At 40.1% G+C, this 17,809-nt stretch overlaps 1 protein-coding gene across 7 annotated transcripts in view; it reads right to left on the bottom strand.

The window, feature by feature from the left end:
• The window catches only part of map4l (microtubule associated protein 4 like), a 91,703-nt gene that overhangs the window by 13,505 nt on the left and 60,389 nt on the right, over positions 1-17,809 (bottom strand). For 4 of the 7 annotated variants that reach the window (XM_075483733.1, XM_075483734.1, XM_075483731.1 and 1 more), the window contains 6 exons: positions 11,206-11,606; positions 10,194-10,385; positions 8,279-8,393; positions 6,612-6,671; positions 5,958-6,214; positions 2,508-2,567 (listed from right to left, as the gene is read on the bottom strand). In XM_075483733.1, the coding sequence (XP_075339848.1) occupies positions 2,508-2,567; positions 5,958-6,214; positions 6,612-6,671; positions 8,279-8,393; positions 10,194-10,385; positions 11,206-11,606 (1,085 nt within the window). The remainder of the gene's footprint in view (positions 1-2,507; positions 2,568-5,957; positions 6,215-6,611; positions 6,672-8,278; positions 8,394-10,193; positions 10,386-11,205; positions 11,607-17,809) is intronic. The other 3 variants (XM_075483736.1, XM_075483732.1, XM_075483735.1) reach the window with 3 other exon arrangements.

Raw genomic sequence — 17,809 nt, forward strand, 5'->3', positions numbered from 1 at the left:
TAAATTATTTCATAGGAAAAAAAATAGTCTGTACCGCAGCTCTTTGAAAAATACAAACTCAAAGTGCATGTTGCATTGTTTGGTTCACCAGGATGTCTGCATGGGGTGTAGAATAGAGACACCAGCTTATGAGTCACAGGAAAAATAAAGCAAAGACTAAGATCAAAAGTCTGTATGACACAAAGCTTTTTACTAGTGGCTTTTTAAGCCACTAATGTTAGGTGTCTCCTGTCTGACAGTGGCTGAAGGCACTGCTGACTGTAAATAGTCTCACAGTTGTGGAAAAGGATAAACACAACAAATATTAAATTACATTTAATTAGGAGCACCAAAAATATAGTTGATACATATTTTGATTAAATGCATAGTCACTGAATGCTGGGAACCCATGAATATATACATATTTATATATAGATAGATGTAGTCACCATGATGTTGCCCCATGGTTTGTGGACTATTGATCTGAAGCCTTGAGGTTGTCATACAGTAGCCTCGATGGATGTGCTTCATACTTTGGATTGGACTGAAAACTCAGGACACTTTGCAAGTCCCCAGTAGTTAAAAGACACAGCACTTACCCATCACTCAAAGCAGCCATGCTCAAAAAATGCAGAAAAAGTTGAACCTCACTAAAAAGTAAATTGTGGGATTTATTAAAAATCATCCCTACACAGTTTACTTGAACAAGAAATTTGGCTGCAGAGACCAAAACAAGATTTTTGTGCAAGACTGTAAACATGATTATTTATGTTGTAAAGCTGAGCATTTCAGCACTGGATATTTTTAAAAACAGACTCTAGTTGTGTCCCCCTAATGACTAAATAAATGTCTTATCTTCTTCGAATCAAACAAAGCTCCTTGTTATTATCGTTCAACCGCCGAGGAATCAAAAGTATCCCTCTATCCATACAACATGAAATTAAATCCTCAAACTGTTTTGATATCAGCTTTTCTTTGTGGTTGTAATTTGAAAAAAAAAAAAAAAACACAAAAAAAAACAATCCAGACACCTTCATCCAGTCTCTTTGTGTCTGTTTTAAGTCTCCTTCTCCTGGATTAAAATGGCATGATGACGCAGGTGGCACCAGCAACGGATGACTCACTGAGCAGTTAGCACACATGCACTTAACACTTAGCAGACACACGCACACACAAAAAGAGCAGTAGCCTTGTAAACACAATTTTCCTCTCAGTATTTTTTCCCTTTAATAGCGCATCGTAAACATCCTAATTGATTTCAAGAGGACAGCTCCAGTTGCTGTGGAGTTTGGGTTCATAATACCACCTTATCCGTAAGGAATGACTCAAATGGTGGCTAGCAAGCTTAAGGGGCACTGCGGGGTGCTGACAATATTCTGCTGCATTACAGCAACTGTGGGAGAAAAAAAACAGCAGCCATGTTCCACAGGGTGCAACAAGTTGAAAGATTTAACATAATCTTTTTGTAAATACTGATGCATACACACCATAGCTTTTTGATCTGGCAAATCTACTGAGCACAGTGAACAAATCTACAAAAATCACCCCAGTGAAGAGAATCACATCATGTAGAATGTGTTGTTTATTTATTTTATCATTCCTTGCCTTCAGTGTACGGCAGCTTTCTTTTTGAGCTGCGTTTTTGAAGGTTAGAAGAAAGACTTTATTGTCAGTTAGTTTTTTTATCTTGCTCTTTTTTATGGTGTGCACAGTAGCATGTAGAACTGTGCAAAACGCCCTGAGAGGCTATTCATCCAAAGCCCCCTAAAGCCAGTGATAACTTTGGGTCAAGCTTGGGGCAACACAGGAGCACAGCTGGAACTCTGTTTTATACAAAAAGCCACATTGAACAAGGTGGGTCACTTGAAAGTGTGTATGGAAATGGATATTTGTGAATGATGGCGCTGGTCAACTAAGAAAGAGGATGCTTTTTGGTTCTCGATGTATTGAAATGAAGCTCGCGGTAAAAAAAACCCTGCTCAAATGTGTTTGATTAAACGGCAAATCAAGCTCGAAATGCTATTTCTGTCTGAGCTAGAGCTCTGTATATGTATATATATAAACAGTACTGTGATTTAATTAAAGAGTATAGTCACTACAGGATAAGAACCACTGTTCTTGTTGGAATCTTTATTTTTTGCTATTGTCACTCTAATAACAAACAGATTCACATGTTAGTTGTATTTTTTTTAACACAAGATTAAAAATGGTCAGACGTACAACACTTTGCTGCAAGACGTCAGGGCCAGTTAATGTAAACGAAAGATCAGACTTCTATACGAAGCATATTTGTCACGACAAGACCTGTTAGCTGAGCTCACATATATCTTTATATGTTTTAAGACAACTGTTGTTTAGTAATACAACTAATGATGAATTAAACAAGTGAAAATTGCTCTGTGGACTGATGGTCATGTTCATCTGTATGGTGTGGTGTGTTCTGGGTGGAATTAGAATGGGTTGTGTATGCGGTGAATGCAGAGAGGAGGAGGGAGGAAGAGGTGGTGTGTGAAGTGGCGGGGACTCACTTTGGCCTTGGCGGCAGGGGTGGAAGGGTCTGATGTCTTGTTGTTCGCAGTGGAGGAGACCTGGGGAAACAACCAGCCCCTTGGTCAATACAACCTCCAACCAACCACACGCTACAGCACAACGGGGTGGAAGAGCAGGAGGAGGGGCGGGAGCATGAGGCTGAAAATTATCAGATGAGTGCATGGGCTGCTACAGCCAGTCAAACAGAAGACTGCATGGAAAAAAAAACCTGGCTTGGATCAAAAAGATTAAAAGTGAACCAATTCCATGAGCAAAAGGTGTGGATTTATGAAAAACTTTAAATAACGGCTGGTAGTTGCGCAGATTAGACATCAGATTTATTTGTGGGCCAGTTGAGCGGGAGGATCAGGTGGACTGTATCAGATGGATGGTGGCAACCATTAAAATGGAAGGAAACTGCAGCAGATGGAGCACTTAAAAAAAACATGGCAATGAACTGCAGGGGATTAATATCAATCGATTAAGATTTGCATGGTGTAAGTGACAAGACACAATTAAATATCAGCACAGAGAAACATCAGAAGAATGAAAATATCAAACAACACTGAAGTGAACCAATGTTCAGACGATGGTCATATTCCTAAATACTGACGATGGAAAGGGTCCTGCTGGACGGAAATTATTGAAATAGATAAACTAATATCAACAGGAGTCTGTTTGATTTGTGATCCAGGGCCACAACTTGTTCGTGTTCGGTGACCTCTAGCCTATAGTAGGGTCATGTTTTTGAATCGGAAAGAGGATGATAAAGCAAGAATGGGCAAATCTTAAGTTGTTTGTGGAACAAAAACAGACAGAAAAGATAAAAAACACATAAAGATGATTCATGTATGGTTTAAAGATGATCCACTACAAGAAATGCAAAATTACATTAAACCCAGTTTGTAGTGTTTGTTCTTTACAAGAATAATTCAACAATTTAGAAACCAGGCTTTCCACATTGTTCAAGTTTGCTTGCTAAACATGAAACTAGAACTAGTTCAGCTATTAGTATCGAGTATGAAAACATACAGAAACAGATGTGTCTCTCTCTCTCTCTCTCTCTATATATATATATATATATATATATATATATATATATATATATATATATATATATAGACTGATTAGCCTAACAAAGGAACTTTAAGCCCAAGGCGATGGCAGTACAATGGTCCTGAGTGAATGAACAAACTGGAGCTTTATTTAAATACCAGCCTTCTCAAATATTTGGTTGTGCTAATTTTGGCCTCATAGAGGGGAACTTTTCGACCCTTCAATCGACCTCTGTGGCTATTTATAGGACCAGTTCACCCCAAAATGCCAAAATATAACCCCCCAATCTCACTATAAAAATATGGGAGTAGTTTCAATCAGCTTAATCAGCTATTCGCTAGAAAGGAACTGTGAAAGGAAAAAATTCTGAATTAGTTTATGCAAAGACACACAATGCAGCAATCTAACTTTCTCAATCTGAGGCTGAACAAAAGTGGACTGACATATTATCACAAGGAATGGCAAGTAAGCAATGGATCATGTCTGTGATTCAAAGTGACAGCGCAATCCTCTCCCCAAGACAGACTGCCACAAACATGGAGGACGTGTAACACAGTCAGATGCCTGATTCAAGACAGCACATGATGCGGTGGAAACTTTATCGCAGGGAAAGGAAGGTAGCTCACATGCACAGGTACACTTTATCACTGTTTGCAAAGTGTCTGTGTGTGTGTGCCAGAGCGGGGCACTCAGAGTGTGAGACTGATGGGTGAGAAACATAATTTGCATGGCGGCGTTAGACAATAACGAATACTGATAGTCCTGCATGCTAAAGTGACAGACAAAGGGAAACCAGCAGAAAGATGAGACAATAGAAGGTTGGTGGCAGACGGAAGCCGGAAAAGGGAAAGATGTAATCACAGAGATGTATCGTTGTCATCTTCTGAGAACAATTCTTAACAGTTCCATTTCAGTCAGGCTCGCTGGTTCAGAAATGACGCTACGAATACACAAATTTAAGATAGTGAATTCTTTTGAATAGTTTCAATACATTTTGAATTTCCTGGCTATTATAGGGATGCAGAGTCTTTTAGAATTTAAGAGAGCATCTTGGGCTCGCAGATTCTAACGGAATAGAAACACCCCACATTTGTGAATCTCAAACATCAGCCAGACATTTTAGTAAAAAAGATGAAAGAATGTGAGCTAAGCTTCTTTACTATGTTGAAATCAAATCACAACCGTGGAAAATCAGCAGAGATGCACTGCAGTGCAGCGTTGCGCGGCAGAAATAGTCACGATGGATTTTAAAACAGAGAATTCTGGCCAGTTATGCTAATTAGTGCCAATTAGTTGGCATTATCACAGACAAACATTTTTTTTATTTTTTTTTTTTTATATAAGAGTAGGATCAGTTTTGTGTCACACAACATGATGGATAACATTTGCTGTTAAAGTTCCAGTGTGTAACATTTATGGCCATGTACTGGAAATGAAGAATAATTAAAGGATCATTTTGATATTGTAACCTTGGAGTGAAAAATTCACATAAAATAATGCCATCCTCCCTCCTTGGCACACCACCACATTATACCGACCGTGCCACGTCAACACTGGAGGAGGGACAAAGCAAACACTGATTCAAGGATAAGCATTTCACATTGAGCCCAGAGAAGTCGGGGCTAACATGGGGGCTTCTTTTTGGCACAGTTAAGTTTAAAGTGGCTTTTGTGACTAACTGTAAGTAAGCATTGTGGTTTTTCTTAGTTATCATTTGTTCATGTAGTTGTATGAGCCATTGATGACTGACTGTTCACGTGTCTTACGGCCATTCCCTTCATACAGATTCCTCGAATCATTGAATAATGTTATGTAATGTAGATGGAGAACTTGCAAATGGCTGAAATGTTTGTCGTCAAGCTAGTGATCCCCTGCCATATCTCTTATATTTACAATCACATGTTCACATAACCTGTTTGATTTAACATCTATTTTCTTTTAATAATTAACATTTTTTTTTTTTTTTTTTCACTATTTCTGGTTTTGGGGCATTTCAGATCCTGCAGGAGACCCATTTCATATCATGATAAAGATTTCATGAATTTCTTGATGCCAGAGCACATGAACTACGAACCTCCTGCAACACTTCTTAGCAAACTTGGCAGCTAATATTCCCTAAACGAGTTGAAATTCAAAACCATATGAACTTCTCAAGGGAAGAGTGACTGTTATCTTTTCTGACAGCTGCTCTGTTCCTCGTGTAGAGGAAGCCTTCTGAGTGACATGTTATTATGATGTACGGCACACAGCAGCCACCTGAACTACAAACCACCTCGTGCCAATTCATCTACTGATACAAAACAATCATTGTGCTTCATATTAGGAATCTTGACAGCTACAACTCAATTCGGAATTATTCATAGACCTCGCTTCTGCCGCCTGCTTTGTCCTACCTTTCCTCCTCCAGGCTGGTACTTGATGTTGTCAATAGATCCGATCTTGGAGCGCACGTTCTTCAGGTCCGGTGTTGGAGCATTAATGGGTCGGGGGGTTCGGGGAGCACGGGGCACTGCCGGCTTCTTTTCCATTGGGGTCTGCTTGGGCACAGGCGGTTTGGTAATGACCCGGCGGCGATGAGCGGATGTGCCTTCACCGTTAGTGGAGGCAGCTGGGGTAGCAGGTGCGGCGGTGGATACCGGACGAGGACGGGCTACAGAGAGAGGGGAAAAAATCTTTTGATCATTTCTTAATGAAATATATCACATATATCAAATATAAGTGACAATTACTGGAACACTTGGGACCCTTGTGAGATATGGGATGAATCTAGAAATGAATGTTGAGAAAGTTGATATAGACAGCCCAGCTGAACAAATAAACCCTCAGAAAAGAGTAAGCTTGTTGTCTCTCTGTTTTTCCACCAAAGAACCGATATTGGTCAACGCGTAATCCTTTAACTTAATACAATACGTCCCTTAATAATGTACTGGCAATGCATCGGAAAGGTTTTGCATGTGTAAATGAATCGTTTAGCATAAAAGCAGTTTTGAACTAAATAGCAGGATCACAAAACCTCCCATTAACATTATTCATTTAACTCTTCTCACCCGTAGTCTTGGGTTTCTTGGCCTCTCCTGTTTTGTTCTCGGTCTTGTCATTCTTGTTTGCTGTGAGTAGAAAAAAAAAGACTAATGTTGGCATTTAAAGCACGACATTGGGAGCTTTCACAAAGTACTTATATTCTTAAGCTGCTGCAGTTTATGCAGTTTATGGGCAGGTGCATACATGACCCCATAATGTGCGATGTTTTTCACTCAGTAAACACTGCTCATGTTGGTGATAGTATTACTTATTAAAATTAAAGTGACTAATGGGGTGCAAAGTTCTGTCAGCTTGTCAGCTGGCTGCATCGAGTTTTACTTCCCTTCCATGCTTCCAGATTTTTGGCATAAAATAAAATGACGTCTGAACATTTTGAGGCGCTTTTAGCTCGTTCCCTCGGTATTGCATCACATTTCATGTTTGGGTTTTGTCACATCACACTCATTGACACTGCCTCTAGGAGTAAAACAGTTGTTTCCTAAAACTCACTGACAAACACCTGGTGATGATTAAATTGTGTACTTCAAAATAGACATTTAAATTTTTTTTACAGCTGTATTTTCTAACTTTTAAAGTAACTTTGCAGTTATAGACTAAGATTGAGTAAAAACCCACAAAAAGAACATATGAAATACCAAATATCACTGTAGAGCAAATGAAATATATTCCATTGTTTACTGTATAAAGATGGGTAGAATTAGCTCCCTGATAATATCTGCTCTACCAGATCTAATTTTCAATCTCTTACGTACAAAATGAGATTTTTCTTTCCACTTACCTTATCTATTTCTATTCGTCCCTATTCTAATCTCTTTATCTGAGATGATTAATTATTAGTTATACTCCATTCTCATTATAATGTGATGCTGGGCCTTTTTCCACTTCAAGACTTCAACTTTGAATGAGTATTAAGAGATGTGAACATAAAGATAAAGTTAAAAAAATGTAGCATGAACATGTAGCAGCTAAAGAGGCGGTCGTTTTTCTCATGAGAGTATGGATGAAGAATGCACTATAAATGTGTTCCTGAGAGTCAAGAAGCTCTTGTCAGGTTGCTCCTGAAGTCACTCGTGACAGAAGGCCCACTGTGTTCATCCTGTAAAAATGGGAAATGCAGCTTGTAATAGTGCCATTGTGGGATAGTAGATTTGGACTACATTGCTGCCAGCGGGGCAATAGTTGGAACAACTGCGCCCACTCAAGCAACTAAAAAGAAATCTGAACTTTGGGGTGCATAACACTGATAACTGTGAACTGGGTGAGTGAATCAGATTCTCTGAGGGTGTTGAAGTATATAAACAGTCTGCTTGACTAACAAGTCACAGGTTGACTCATAGCTCCCTTTTCTTCGAGAGGTGAGATAGTGTTTGTGATGTGCAGATAAAAACACCAGTGTGGCGTCTTAAAAAAGCAGCTCTTGAATCTGATAAAGTGCAACATATGGCAGCGATTCAGTTAGCCTGTTAGCCTGGAGTGGTGCCATTGTGAGTCATTGTTCCAGCTACTGTAGAGAGTTCAAGTTCTGTAGTAGAGAATGTTGCAATGCCAAACGTCCGATCGAAGACACTGTCTGAGACAACAGTTTGTATCCCACATTCAGGTGATATCAGCGACTCAGGCAGAGACACTGTGGACATGCTGGAGGAGGTGATGTCGAACTGTGTGCATGTACCTGCGGTTTTGCTTGCAGCTGCTGCAGAGGAGCCATTCTTATTGGCATTGGGACGGGGGGTGGGTGCGGCCTTTGACACAGGTGGGCGTTTCTCAGTGGCACCATTTTCTGGAGTCTGGAAATCATAAGAAAGGAGAGGTAAGCAGCTGTCGGTCTGTGCTTTATTGAGCATTAACGTGTGTACCACCATTTAGGTGTACACATATCCACAGCTGTGTGCACGAAGCAATAATATCCTGGTATGCGGCACGATAAAAGGCTTAATCGTGCAACCAGAACAGAAGCTGAGCATAGAATTAAAGAGAGTAAAGACGGTTGGAAAAATAAGAAAGAAATCAGAAAGATTCCTGAAAACTGCGATGAAAGGAAAGAAGGGAGGAGACTGAGCCTTTAATATTGTGAGATTCAAAATTAGATTTGGGACAGGGGGACTGTAAGCAATGTCTGAGGCCAAGCAGGACCATAAGGGATTCTAAAAGTTTTATCAGGCAAGAGATTAGTCTGGAAAAATAAACACCTTTTAGGTGTCTCAATTTGTAAGAACTCAAAGCACCCCATATTCCTGTTTCTTATATTTATAGGAGATCAAGCAGGGCAAGTTCAACAGGACACAGTGTGCTCAGTTTGAAGCTGTGACTACATGCCCATACTTACTCACTGCTGAAGGCTCCAAAGATATGATATGCTCTTACTGGCTTTCTGATCATCATCCCCATCTGCCAAGGCCTCATTGGTGGATCTCAAACTGAGGAGTGAATTTCTCCCACATCTGTCTTGACCCATTCTTGGCAATATCTTTACACATTTCTGCTTATTAATGAGACAACTAAAATCTTTTGCCAACTCCTCTGCAGGTTTCCTCGTATATCACCAAGTACTCCAGCAAATATAAAACAATACAGATTTATGAGCTAAACGTGTTAATGTGAAATATCTAGTCAATGAATCATCATTGAAGTTAAGGTGCTGCTATTATTGTGCATCAGAAAACATTTTCAGTAACTTTATTGACCAACTTAATTGCTTTTACAAAATATAAACAAACTTTCAAATTTTGAGGTTTGGGTATAAAAACGATTGTGTCCCAACACAGGTCAACACTCCTTATCACCTTCCTCACACACAGAGGAAGCCACGTGAACTCTTTGCACAAATGCTCCTGAATTCTCAAGGCACAAGCTCCTCAGAGATGGACAAGAAGACAGTGGACATGTGTTCTGTGGACAGATGAGTCCCTGTTTCAGCTGCCTTTGGGAAAAAAATGAGAAAGACCATCAAGCCTGTTAGAAGCGAAAGATGCAAAAAGCCAGTGTTTATGATGGTGTGGGAGTTCATCTACGTCCTGGGCACGGGTGACCTTGGTGGATTAAGGTGATGTAGAGTACTGTATATTGGAATTTTGAAGAGACATATTTGACCAGCTGACACAGATTGACAGTGTACTCTGTTTCCACACTGAGTACATAAGAGTGGCGTAACATAATAGTAAACATGACTCTCTCCCAACTTATGTTTAAATTTGTTTATATTTTCAAAATACATTTGAGTTAGTCAGTGAACACATCAAAACTCAATTCCTGTGAATTGTATTTGTTAAATAAATACCAATTTTCTGGAAAAGATGTTTGTAAAAAGAAATCCTTGTCGGAAAGTCAAACACTTACAAGCCTTACTTATGCACAGTATACGGGTATCACTAAATGGTCTGAAAGGATGCTTCTAGCCAAATGGTTCACACAGTAGAATGCATGATCTGAAATGGGATGCTTCTGTAAACACTTCAAAAGTTCGCAAAAACAAACACCCTAATAAAGAATGCAGACCAGAAATGGTCGCCCATCCCGTCTTCACAACATAATATACTGCCTATTCATTCTGTTTGAACAGAGGAGACATATATGTGTTTTCAACTCACCTTGGTAGCCTTGTTGGAACCAGTTGTTGCAGGCGGCCGCTTGGCAGCAGTGGGTGTAGTTGCCTTGGGCGTGGGGCTTTTTTTATTAGCTGTAGTTGGGGAGGGGCGTTTGGCTGAGTTAGCCTCGTCATTGGTGGAGAGGGTGGAGGGGCGCGATTTGGCTGAGTTTGGTTTGGCAGAACCCACATCAGCCTGGTGATAATGGTATCGAAAGAAGCCAAATAGCAGTGAATGAAAAAAAGGAAAGCAGGGAAGGAAAGGAAAGAACGGTAGAAAAAGGAGGACAGAGAAAGAAAGAAAGAATAAAGCAGCAATGAAATCCCAGCAATGCAAGCGATGCAATGCAATATGCCAGCACAGGCAGCAACCATGTGGGAATCAAAAAACAGGCCATAAATGATCAAATTCAATTTGCAATTTATAGCCACCTTAGAGTGCTTATGAGCAGTAAATTATAAAAGCATCAAATGAAATGAAGTGATCTTTCCACAGGTAGGATGTGAAATGAAGCTCACATCTCAGATGTGGATCTCCCCAGGCACACATCTGACCTTGAAGTGACGAGACCTTTTCTGCAACCTCAGGATCCCCTGCCGCATTGACTGTGTGAATCTCTCTGTAGGGATGACTCTGTGCGTGTATATATTTGTTTTTCCCACATGGCAGAAAAGTCTGACTTCTCACCAACTTTTGGGACTTCCTGTAAACGTGGGGACAGCAAATCTTTCCCTACAGGTACCGAGTGAATTATGAGGGTTAAGACTTGGGTTTATGGTTGTGGTTAGAATTAGGTTCTAGTCGGATTTAGGTTTACGGTTAGGGTTTGGCATTCAGCTGTGATGATTAGGAATGGGGTAAGGGGCTAGGAAATGTACTGTGTCAGTGTCCACAGAGTCTGCCCGGGGAAAATAAACCAGACGTGTGTGTGTGTGTGAGAGAGAGAGAGAGAGAGAGAGAGAGAGAGAGAGAGAGAGAGAGAGAGAGAGAGAGAGAGAGTGAGAGAGAGACTGACCTTGCTCTTGCTGTCAGGGCTTGGCAAGGTCTTGCTGCCGTTGCCTGTAGGAGATTTGGCTGTGCCTTTCCCTGCCTTCTCCTCCTTCTTCTTCTCCTCCTTCTTCTCCTCCTTCTTCTCCTTTATCTCAGCCGGCTTCTTGTCCTCTTCCTTCTTCTCATCTTTGTTGATCTTCTCAGGCTTGTCTGCTTTCTCTGCCTTCTCGCTGGTCTTGTCATTTTTCTCTGCATTTATCTTTTCCATCTTGTCTTCATTTTTGAGGATCTTCTCAGACTTCTGGTTTTTGTCCGGGCTCATGTCCTTCTTCTGCTGCTCTTCCTTCTTGTCAAAGGTGTCGAACTTGTCTGTCTTGCTGGAGATGAATTCTGTCTTCTCCTGCTTGTCCTTGTTTTCAGATTTCACTGTGAGAGCAAACATATTGCTGCTGTAAGACATTTTTAGCGAAACCATACTGAGTAAGTATGTTTGAATAAAAAGTGAAAAAAAAAAAAAAGACAGGACAAAAAGGGAAATCCTGACGAATGTCTTCAAAATACATCAACTTAACCGCCATGAAGTTCTCCACATGGCTCATCAACAGAGAAACACACATTCAGGAGATGTTTTCAGTGTGTGTGTGTGTCTGCACTGACAATCGCAAACACTGTTATGACCTCACAACATCTGCCAACTTGCGGCTATTGAATAGTAGACGATGCACAACGACAAAAGCAGAAACCCAAAAATATGAAGATGAGTCAACCTGGTTAAACCGACCCTCAACCTCATTCACTGTGGCAACAAAAGTCCCACACTTTAAAACCTAAAGGCGGGCAGGCGTGCAACAATCTGAAAAGCGAAAGACAAAAGCCGTCAAGTGTGTTTCAGCCACACGTGTGAGTCAACTTCAGTGAGACTGCTGGACTGTGAAACAAACAACTTTCATCACACTCAGACCTTTTTAGCTTATGCTATTGTATTTCCTGTCAAAAGCAGTCTCTTTTATGCTGAGGATCCATTTGTAGAGCAAACACAAAGAATCTCTTTCTCTAGCTGGTCATGCCGCAAGGAAAGTTGTTTGAAATCGATTAATCTTTATGCAAATGAATGCAAACTCCAACTCTATTCACTTTGCTCCCTTTAGTACTGTAGTTAAGCCAACATATTTGGAACAGCTAACGATCTAACGTTTGTGGTATTGTGTCGAGTAACTTAACTTTGTTTTCACGCCTCTTTGCTAAAAGAGTTCAACAAGCACACCAGCCCACCATCCAGCTTTTTCAGAGTGTCGAGTAAAAAGAATCAAACAAAAGTTGAGCCTTTTGAATTTTTCTCAATATAAAAGACCCGTTCGAGTATTCCAATGAACCAATTTGTAAGAGATGATTTCAGTTTTGTCAAGAACTTAAACCTCCAGATTCAGAGATTTCCTGTGATCAAAACTTGACATATTTTAAGATTTGTATTTTTAACTATGTAAAACATCAGCCGACTATGAGCTCGCTCAAATACTTGTAACACAGCTTCTTTTAAAGACAGATTTTCTTACACAAGATGTCTCTGCACCTGCTGCCAAGAAGTGTTTATTTCTGTGTTGTTGAGGACATAATTGAGCCACACGCAGTTAAGACCTCTGCCTGTCCCTGTAGTTAGGTTATTTCTAAGTTCTGCATATGAAGAATTTAATTGACTGCAAAACATGTGTCGGTCATTAATGCAACTATAAAAAGGTCCTGTTCATATGAGCATGCAGTACAGGCCTTCCTCACTTAATTATAAGATATAATGCCGTTTAGTTTTTCTTTACTTTTAGGAAACACCTGTTTGCATTTAACTTTTCGATACCCGATCAACACAAACTTGAGAACAAACTTTAACAAAGTAAGGCACTGAACTCATGAGTCACGCTGCATGACGCTCCAATGAGTAAAAGTGTTTTAATCAAAATAACTCATCGCATCATATCACTTCTGTTATTTATAGATTTGAACATCTAAGTGGAAGATTCTATGTAGGTCGTGGCCGCGGATGATTCTGGGTCTGGTTGGTAAACAGGCCGACCCCATTTATTCTCTTGCACTGCCTTATGTAAGTGATCACGTTGGTGACGCTCCAGCCCTAAAATCCATGTCAGTGGGGTCATATATAGACCTGATAGAGCAGGTCAACACGTTGTTTTGTAAGTGCCGAGTTACACCATTTCCGTGAACTTTATGTCTGCCAACTTTTGCCATTTCACTCTTCTATGGTCTTTAAATGAGACTTTTACCAGTATGATATGTGTAATTATCTGCGCAGCTGTGTTTCTTCAAACCTTTTTATGTCTTTTTACAGTTACATTGTTGTTGAAAGCTGTAGACAAGCAGCTAAGTTAAAACTAACAGGTTTCACATTCACATTACGCAAGTGAAAATAATGTTTTCAGTCTTGATTCGAGGTGTTTGACTTTTAAAGCATCAGAAATTATTCAACAACAGTAGAACTCAGAATGAGAGGTCTCTGCCACCAGCTGAGTTTATTAATCCTCAGGATGTGGCTTGCATCCACTAATCTGAGCGTAAATAAAGGGATGTAGGATAGTGCTGATATGTGGCAAGTTATTACCAACAGATCTGAATGAAATAAAGAACCAGTCAAGAACCTTGACTTTAATGTGCCCAGGGACCATAAAAACCTTCAACCTTCTCACAGGACCCTCTGAATCAAACTGGGTGGCAACACCAAAGCGGCTAATAATTGAGTCATGGGATTAGGAAGAAAAAGAGAGTAAATTAAAAAATGAAACAGGGAATAGTAGCAGGGGGGGGGGGTTAAGAACAGACAGCTGACAGGCTGAGAGTTCAGAAAGTTTGAGGCACAAAGGTTGCAGCAAAGACATCTTGCATAACTGCTGCTGTATGCTGTGTCCTCTCATCTCCCTCTGTGCCCTGAAAAATCTCCTCAGAATTGATGCCAATCTGCTGCTGCTCTTGTGACGATCAAGCAAACAATACAGAGTGCAAAAGGCCTATAGCTGCCATTACACAACATACATTTCATTACATTATTTCAAGCTGTAGCCGCAAACTAGCTCAGTCTAGAAAACAAATCAGAGACAAGCTGTCTGATCTGAGCAGGGAAGCTTCTTACATGAACAGTTCACGTGTGGTCAGTCAACAGAAAACACTACTGTATGTCCAGCATTCGGTCACTGCCATTTGGATTTTTTTTCCCCCCTCCGCCTGTGTCTCTGTTCTTACTGTACGTCTACCCCTGTAGCTTTAATGAAGTCAGCTCCAGCATATGTTAATGCAAATTGGGAACTTGCTGCAGCTGCTTCTTAAAGCCTGTCAGTGGCACCTACTTATTTCATGAATTTTTATGTTAAAGATTCCCTGCAGCGCTTTGGTGACGTGTTATTTTGGTGTTCCACAGAGGGCATTTGCATCACTGTTATCCATTTATTTATACAGCAGTAGAGGAACTAAAAAGAGGTTCACACTGTGTTTTAAATCACTCTGTGTTCTTTTGTATAGATACTGAGTAACGCAGAAAAAGATGTATGCCAAAGTTAATCCCTCACTGATCCAATGCTTTCTATATAGATTTACAAAAGCAGAAATCCACCCTCCGAGTTACAGACTGTTGTTTTTGATGACTGTCAAAGGCAAAAAACAAAAAAACTCCAGCAATTTAGCAAAAACACTTCTATAGTGCTGTCAGGCTGGATCAAAATCAACAGAACACAAGCACAGGTAATGTGTTGTGTTTTTTTGTTCCGCTTATTCTTTTTCTGGCTCTGACCAGGATGTACCGCACCTCTTGCCTATTGGCAGCTGGGATAGGCTCCAGCACCCCAGGGACCCTGAATTAGATTAAGCGGTGATTTAAAAAAAATAGTCGAGTAAGTTTCCCTGTTGAACTAATTTCTGGCAGTTATTCAGAATACATACAAATATTAGCATTAACAAAGAGTAGAAATAATGTCAAGTCAAGATAGACAGATGGATAAGTCAGTCCTGATATACATGCTGTCTTTTCTGACAATGAGCTCGCTTGTTTTTCTTGTCCTCTCGGACTTATCTTGTGACCTGCTACATTCCCAGTTTTCAGCAAATAATCTGGTAGGTAAAATGTTATCATACTCAATAAAAGGGATGGCCAAAACTACTAACACAAGATCAAAATGTTCTTTAATGCTCTGCACTGAGCTAGGAGGGATGCTGTATTTCTGTCTGACATTCAAGGAAACATTTGAATCTCAAACAGGAAATCCTAGAAAGGATTAAAATGTGAACTGTCCTAATAACTGTTTGTGTACCTTTTTCCACGAACAGAATATGCTTTTGGTTTAATTTAATCATATCAATCAAATTCTACACGTTTTGGAGGGCCATTCATATCATACTGTTCCGTTAACAAACTAGTGGTTGTATTGCTCATGCAACAGAAGTTTTTGGCATTACATTACTCCATCCCGCAACATCAGCATTATGACTCATTCAACACGAAACTGCAGGCTCAGAACACCCGAATCTGTCTAATACCATGCTGCAATACACAGCTGCTGGCAACCAGCTGCATGTGCTGCTGTGTCGGTGGCAGAGCGAGAAATGGTCAAAGAGAGTCGACTTCCTTATTACTCAGAGCATGACAAACGCACGCAGACATGGAGCTAGTGGAAAGATATTTTTCTGCAGACGGACAACATACACACAAACGCATGTGCGCTTTCTCCTTTCTGCCTCACATTCTCACACAGACTTGGTTTCAGAGGATTTAGTCTTTTAGCTCCAGTTAGTTTGAGTCAACCTTGAACTTTATTCATAAGCTTTTTTATCAAAAAAATGTTTCCAATAGTTATAACCCTTAACATTTTCATGAGGCCAAACTCCACTCTGATATCATATATAGTCTGCTTTATTAATGCATAGGGGGGAAATGGGACCCACAGTAAACAGTGCATGTATATAATCTAGTCATTCGCCTCTTCAGTTTCAGAAAACAGCATTGCCTGTTGCTGCTTCAGACAAGCAGACAAAATGACCTAAATCTGGAGATCTGTCAATGTTGAAAAAAAAAAAAAAAAGGCCGTTTCAAATTTCTTCCACTTAATCATCAAACTACTCGTGTTCATTAGATTCACAAAGATTACACCACTCTGCCGGATTTTTTGTCAGATAAAGTGATAAACTGCATACAGCATTCCTTCTTTTGGAAAAATGGTCGTGTGAAAAACATTCTTGAGTCTTGAAACAGTAACACCATGAGCCTCTCTCCCGCACCTGCTGACCTCCTTCTCGCCCACATACACCTCGTGCTGTTCACCTTCCCTTTCCACACACTCAGAACTCGCCGACGGGATACAACCACAAGCAAAAAATTACATCAGTTTACCGTTTATGAAAGATGTCAAAGATAGACTTTATTGATCATGATCAGAGGATATTGCTAAAAAAAGATTAAAAACAAAGGTTGCAGGGAGCTCATAAATCAACTGATTGTGCATTATCACTGTCTGACGGTCCTGTTCACGACTGTCGCCACACCCCTCACAGCTGTGCTCTTGTATGTGCGTTCCTGCGTGCGTATCTATGTGTGTAATGTGGAGCTGTCTCTTCCAGTGCTGAATGAAAGAACATCTTAAGATGCAGACATGCTGTCTAGTGTGAGTGCATCTCTGTAGGCGTACGCCTTTAGAATCTGTACGATTCACGTCAGTGGAAGCTCGTCTCCTACACACATAACCGTGTGAATGCATGCACACACACACACACACACACACACACACACACACACACACACACACACACACACACACACAGAAGGAGCTAGAAATAGCTGCTCTATATTTGAATGAGTACAGTCAGAGTCAATGTCTAATCAATGTCTCGGCTTGTCTGTCGACTGCTGCCTGAAAAACAGAACACACTGCTGGGTGGATGGATAACACAGCTGAAACATACATTATATACTGAATATAAATGGACAAAAGGCCTTTCGGTAAGAGGAAAAAAGAAGGCACACATTTATGAGTGATGCCTCTTTTACTTTTCATCTAAAAGGCCATGCAAAGTAAACATTTAAAATAAGTTGGTTCCAAACTCTGGTATGGTCCTCCATTCCTATGCCTCAATCTCTTCACAGGCTGTTAATGTTCCGTTACATCATCTCCATCCTAAACTTGTGAAAATGTCCTTTGAATTTGCCCTAGCACTCACCAAAGAGGGCAATCAAATACAGTGAAATAACTTTATGACATTCACCGAATTGAATCAAACAACGTGATGACATTAGCCCTGGCAGAACTCATTTCCCATATTGATTTACTTTGTTAAAATCCTATTAGAGAAGAACATAGTAATCAGGAGTGATTTAAACTTGAAGATAGTGGAAATTAAGACTTTTTACCCCCAAGTGGACAACATCCCTTTGTCCAAGATTTTTTACAAAGAGAGCCTCTCAGTTTGAACCTGCTTCTATTACAATTATGATGCTGTGATTCTTGTTGTGTGCTATCTTGAACATTAACAACATTCTAATGTAATATGTAATAATCTATAACTAACCCAAGACATGGTTTTTAAGGCCAAATGATTGATGTTTGTCAAAATAAGAAAGCTGTTGATACTGATAAACATAGCAG

This window comes from Odontesthes bonariensis, chromosome 14, assembly GCF_027942865.1.
Source record: "Odontesthes bonariensis isolate fOdoBon6 chromosome 14, fOdoBon6.hap1, whole genome shotgun sequence".
NCBI lineage: Eukaryota > Metazoa > Chordata > Actinopteri > Atheriniformes > Atherinopsidae > Odontesthes > Odontesthes bonariensis.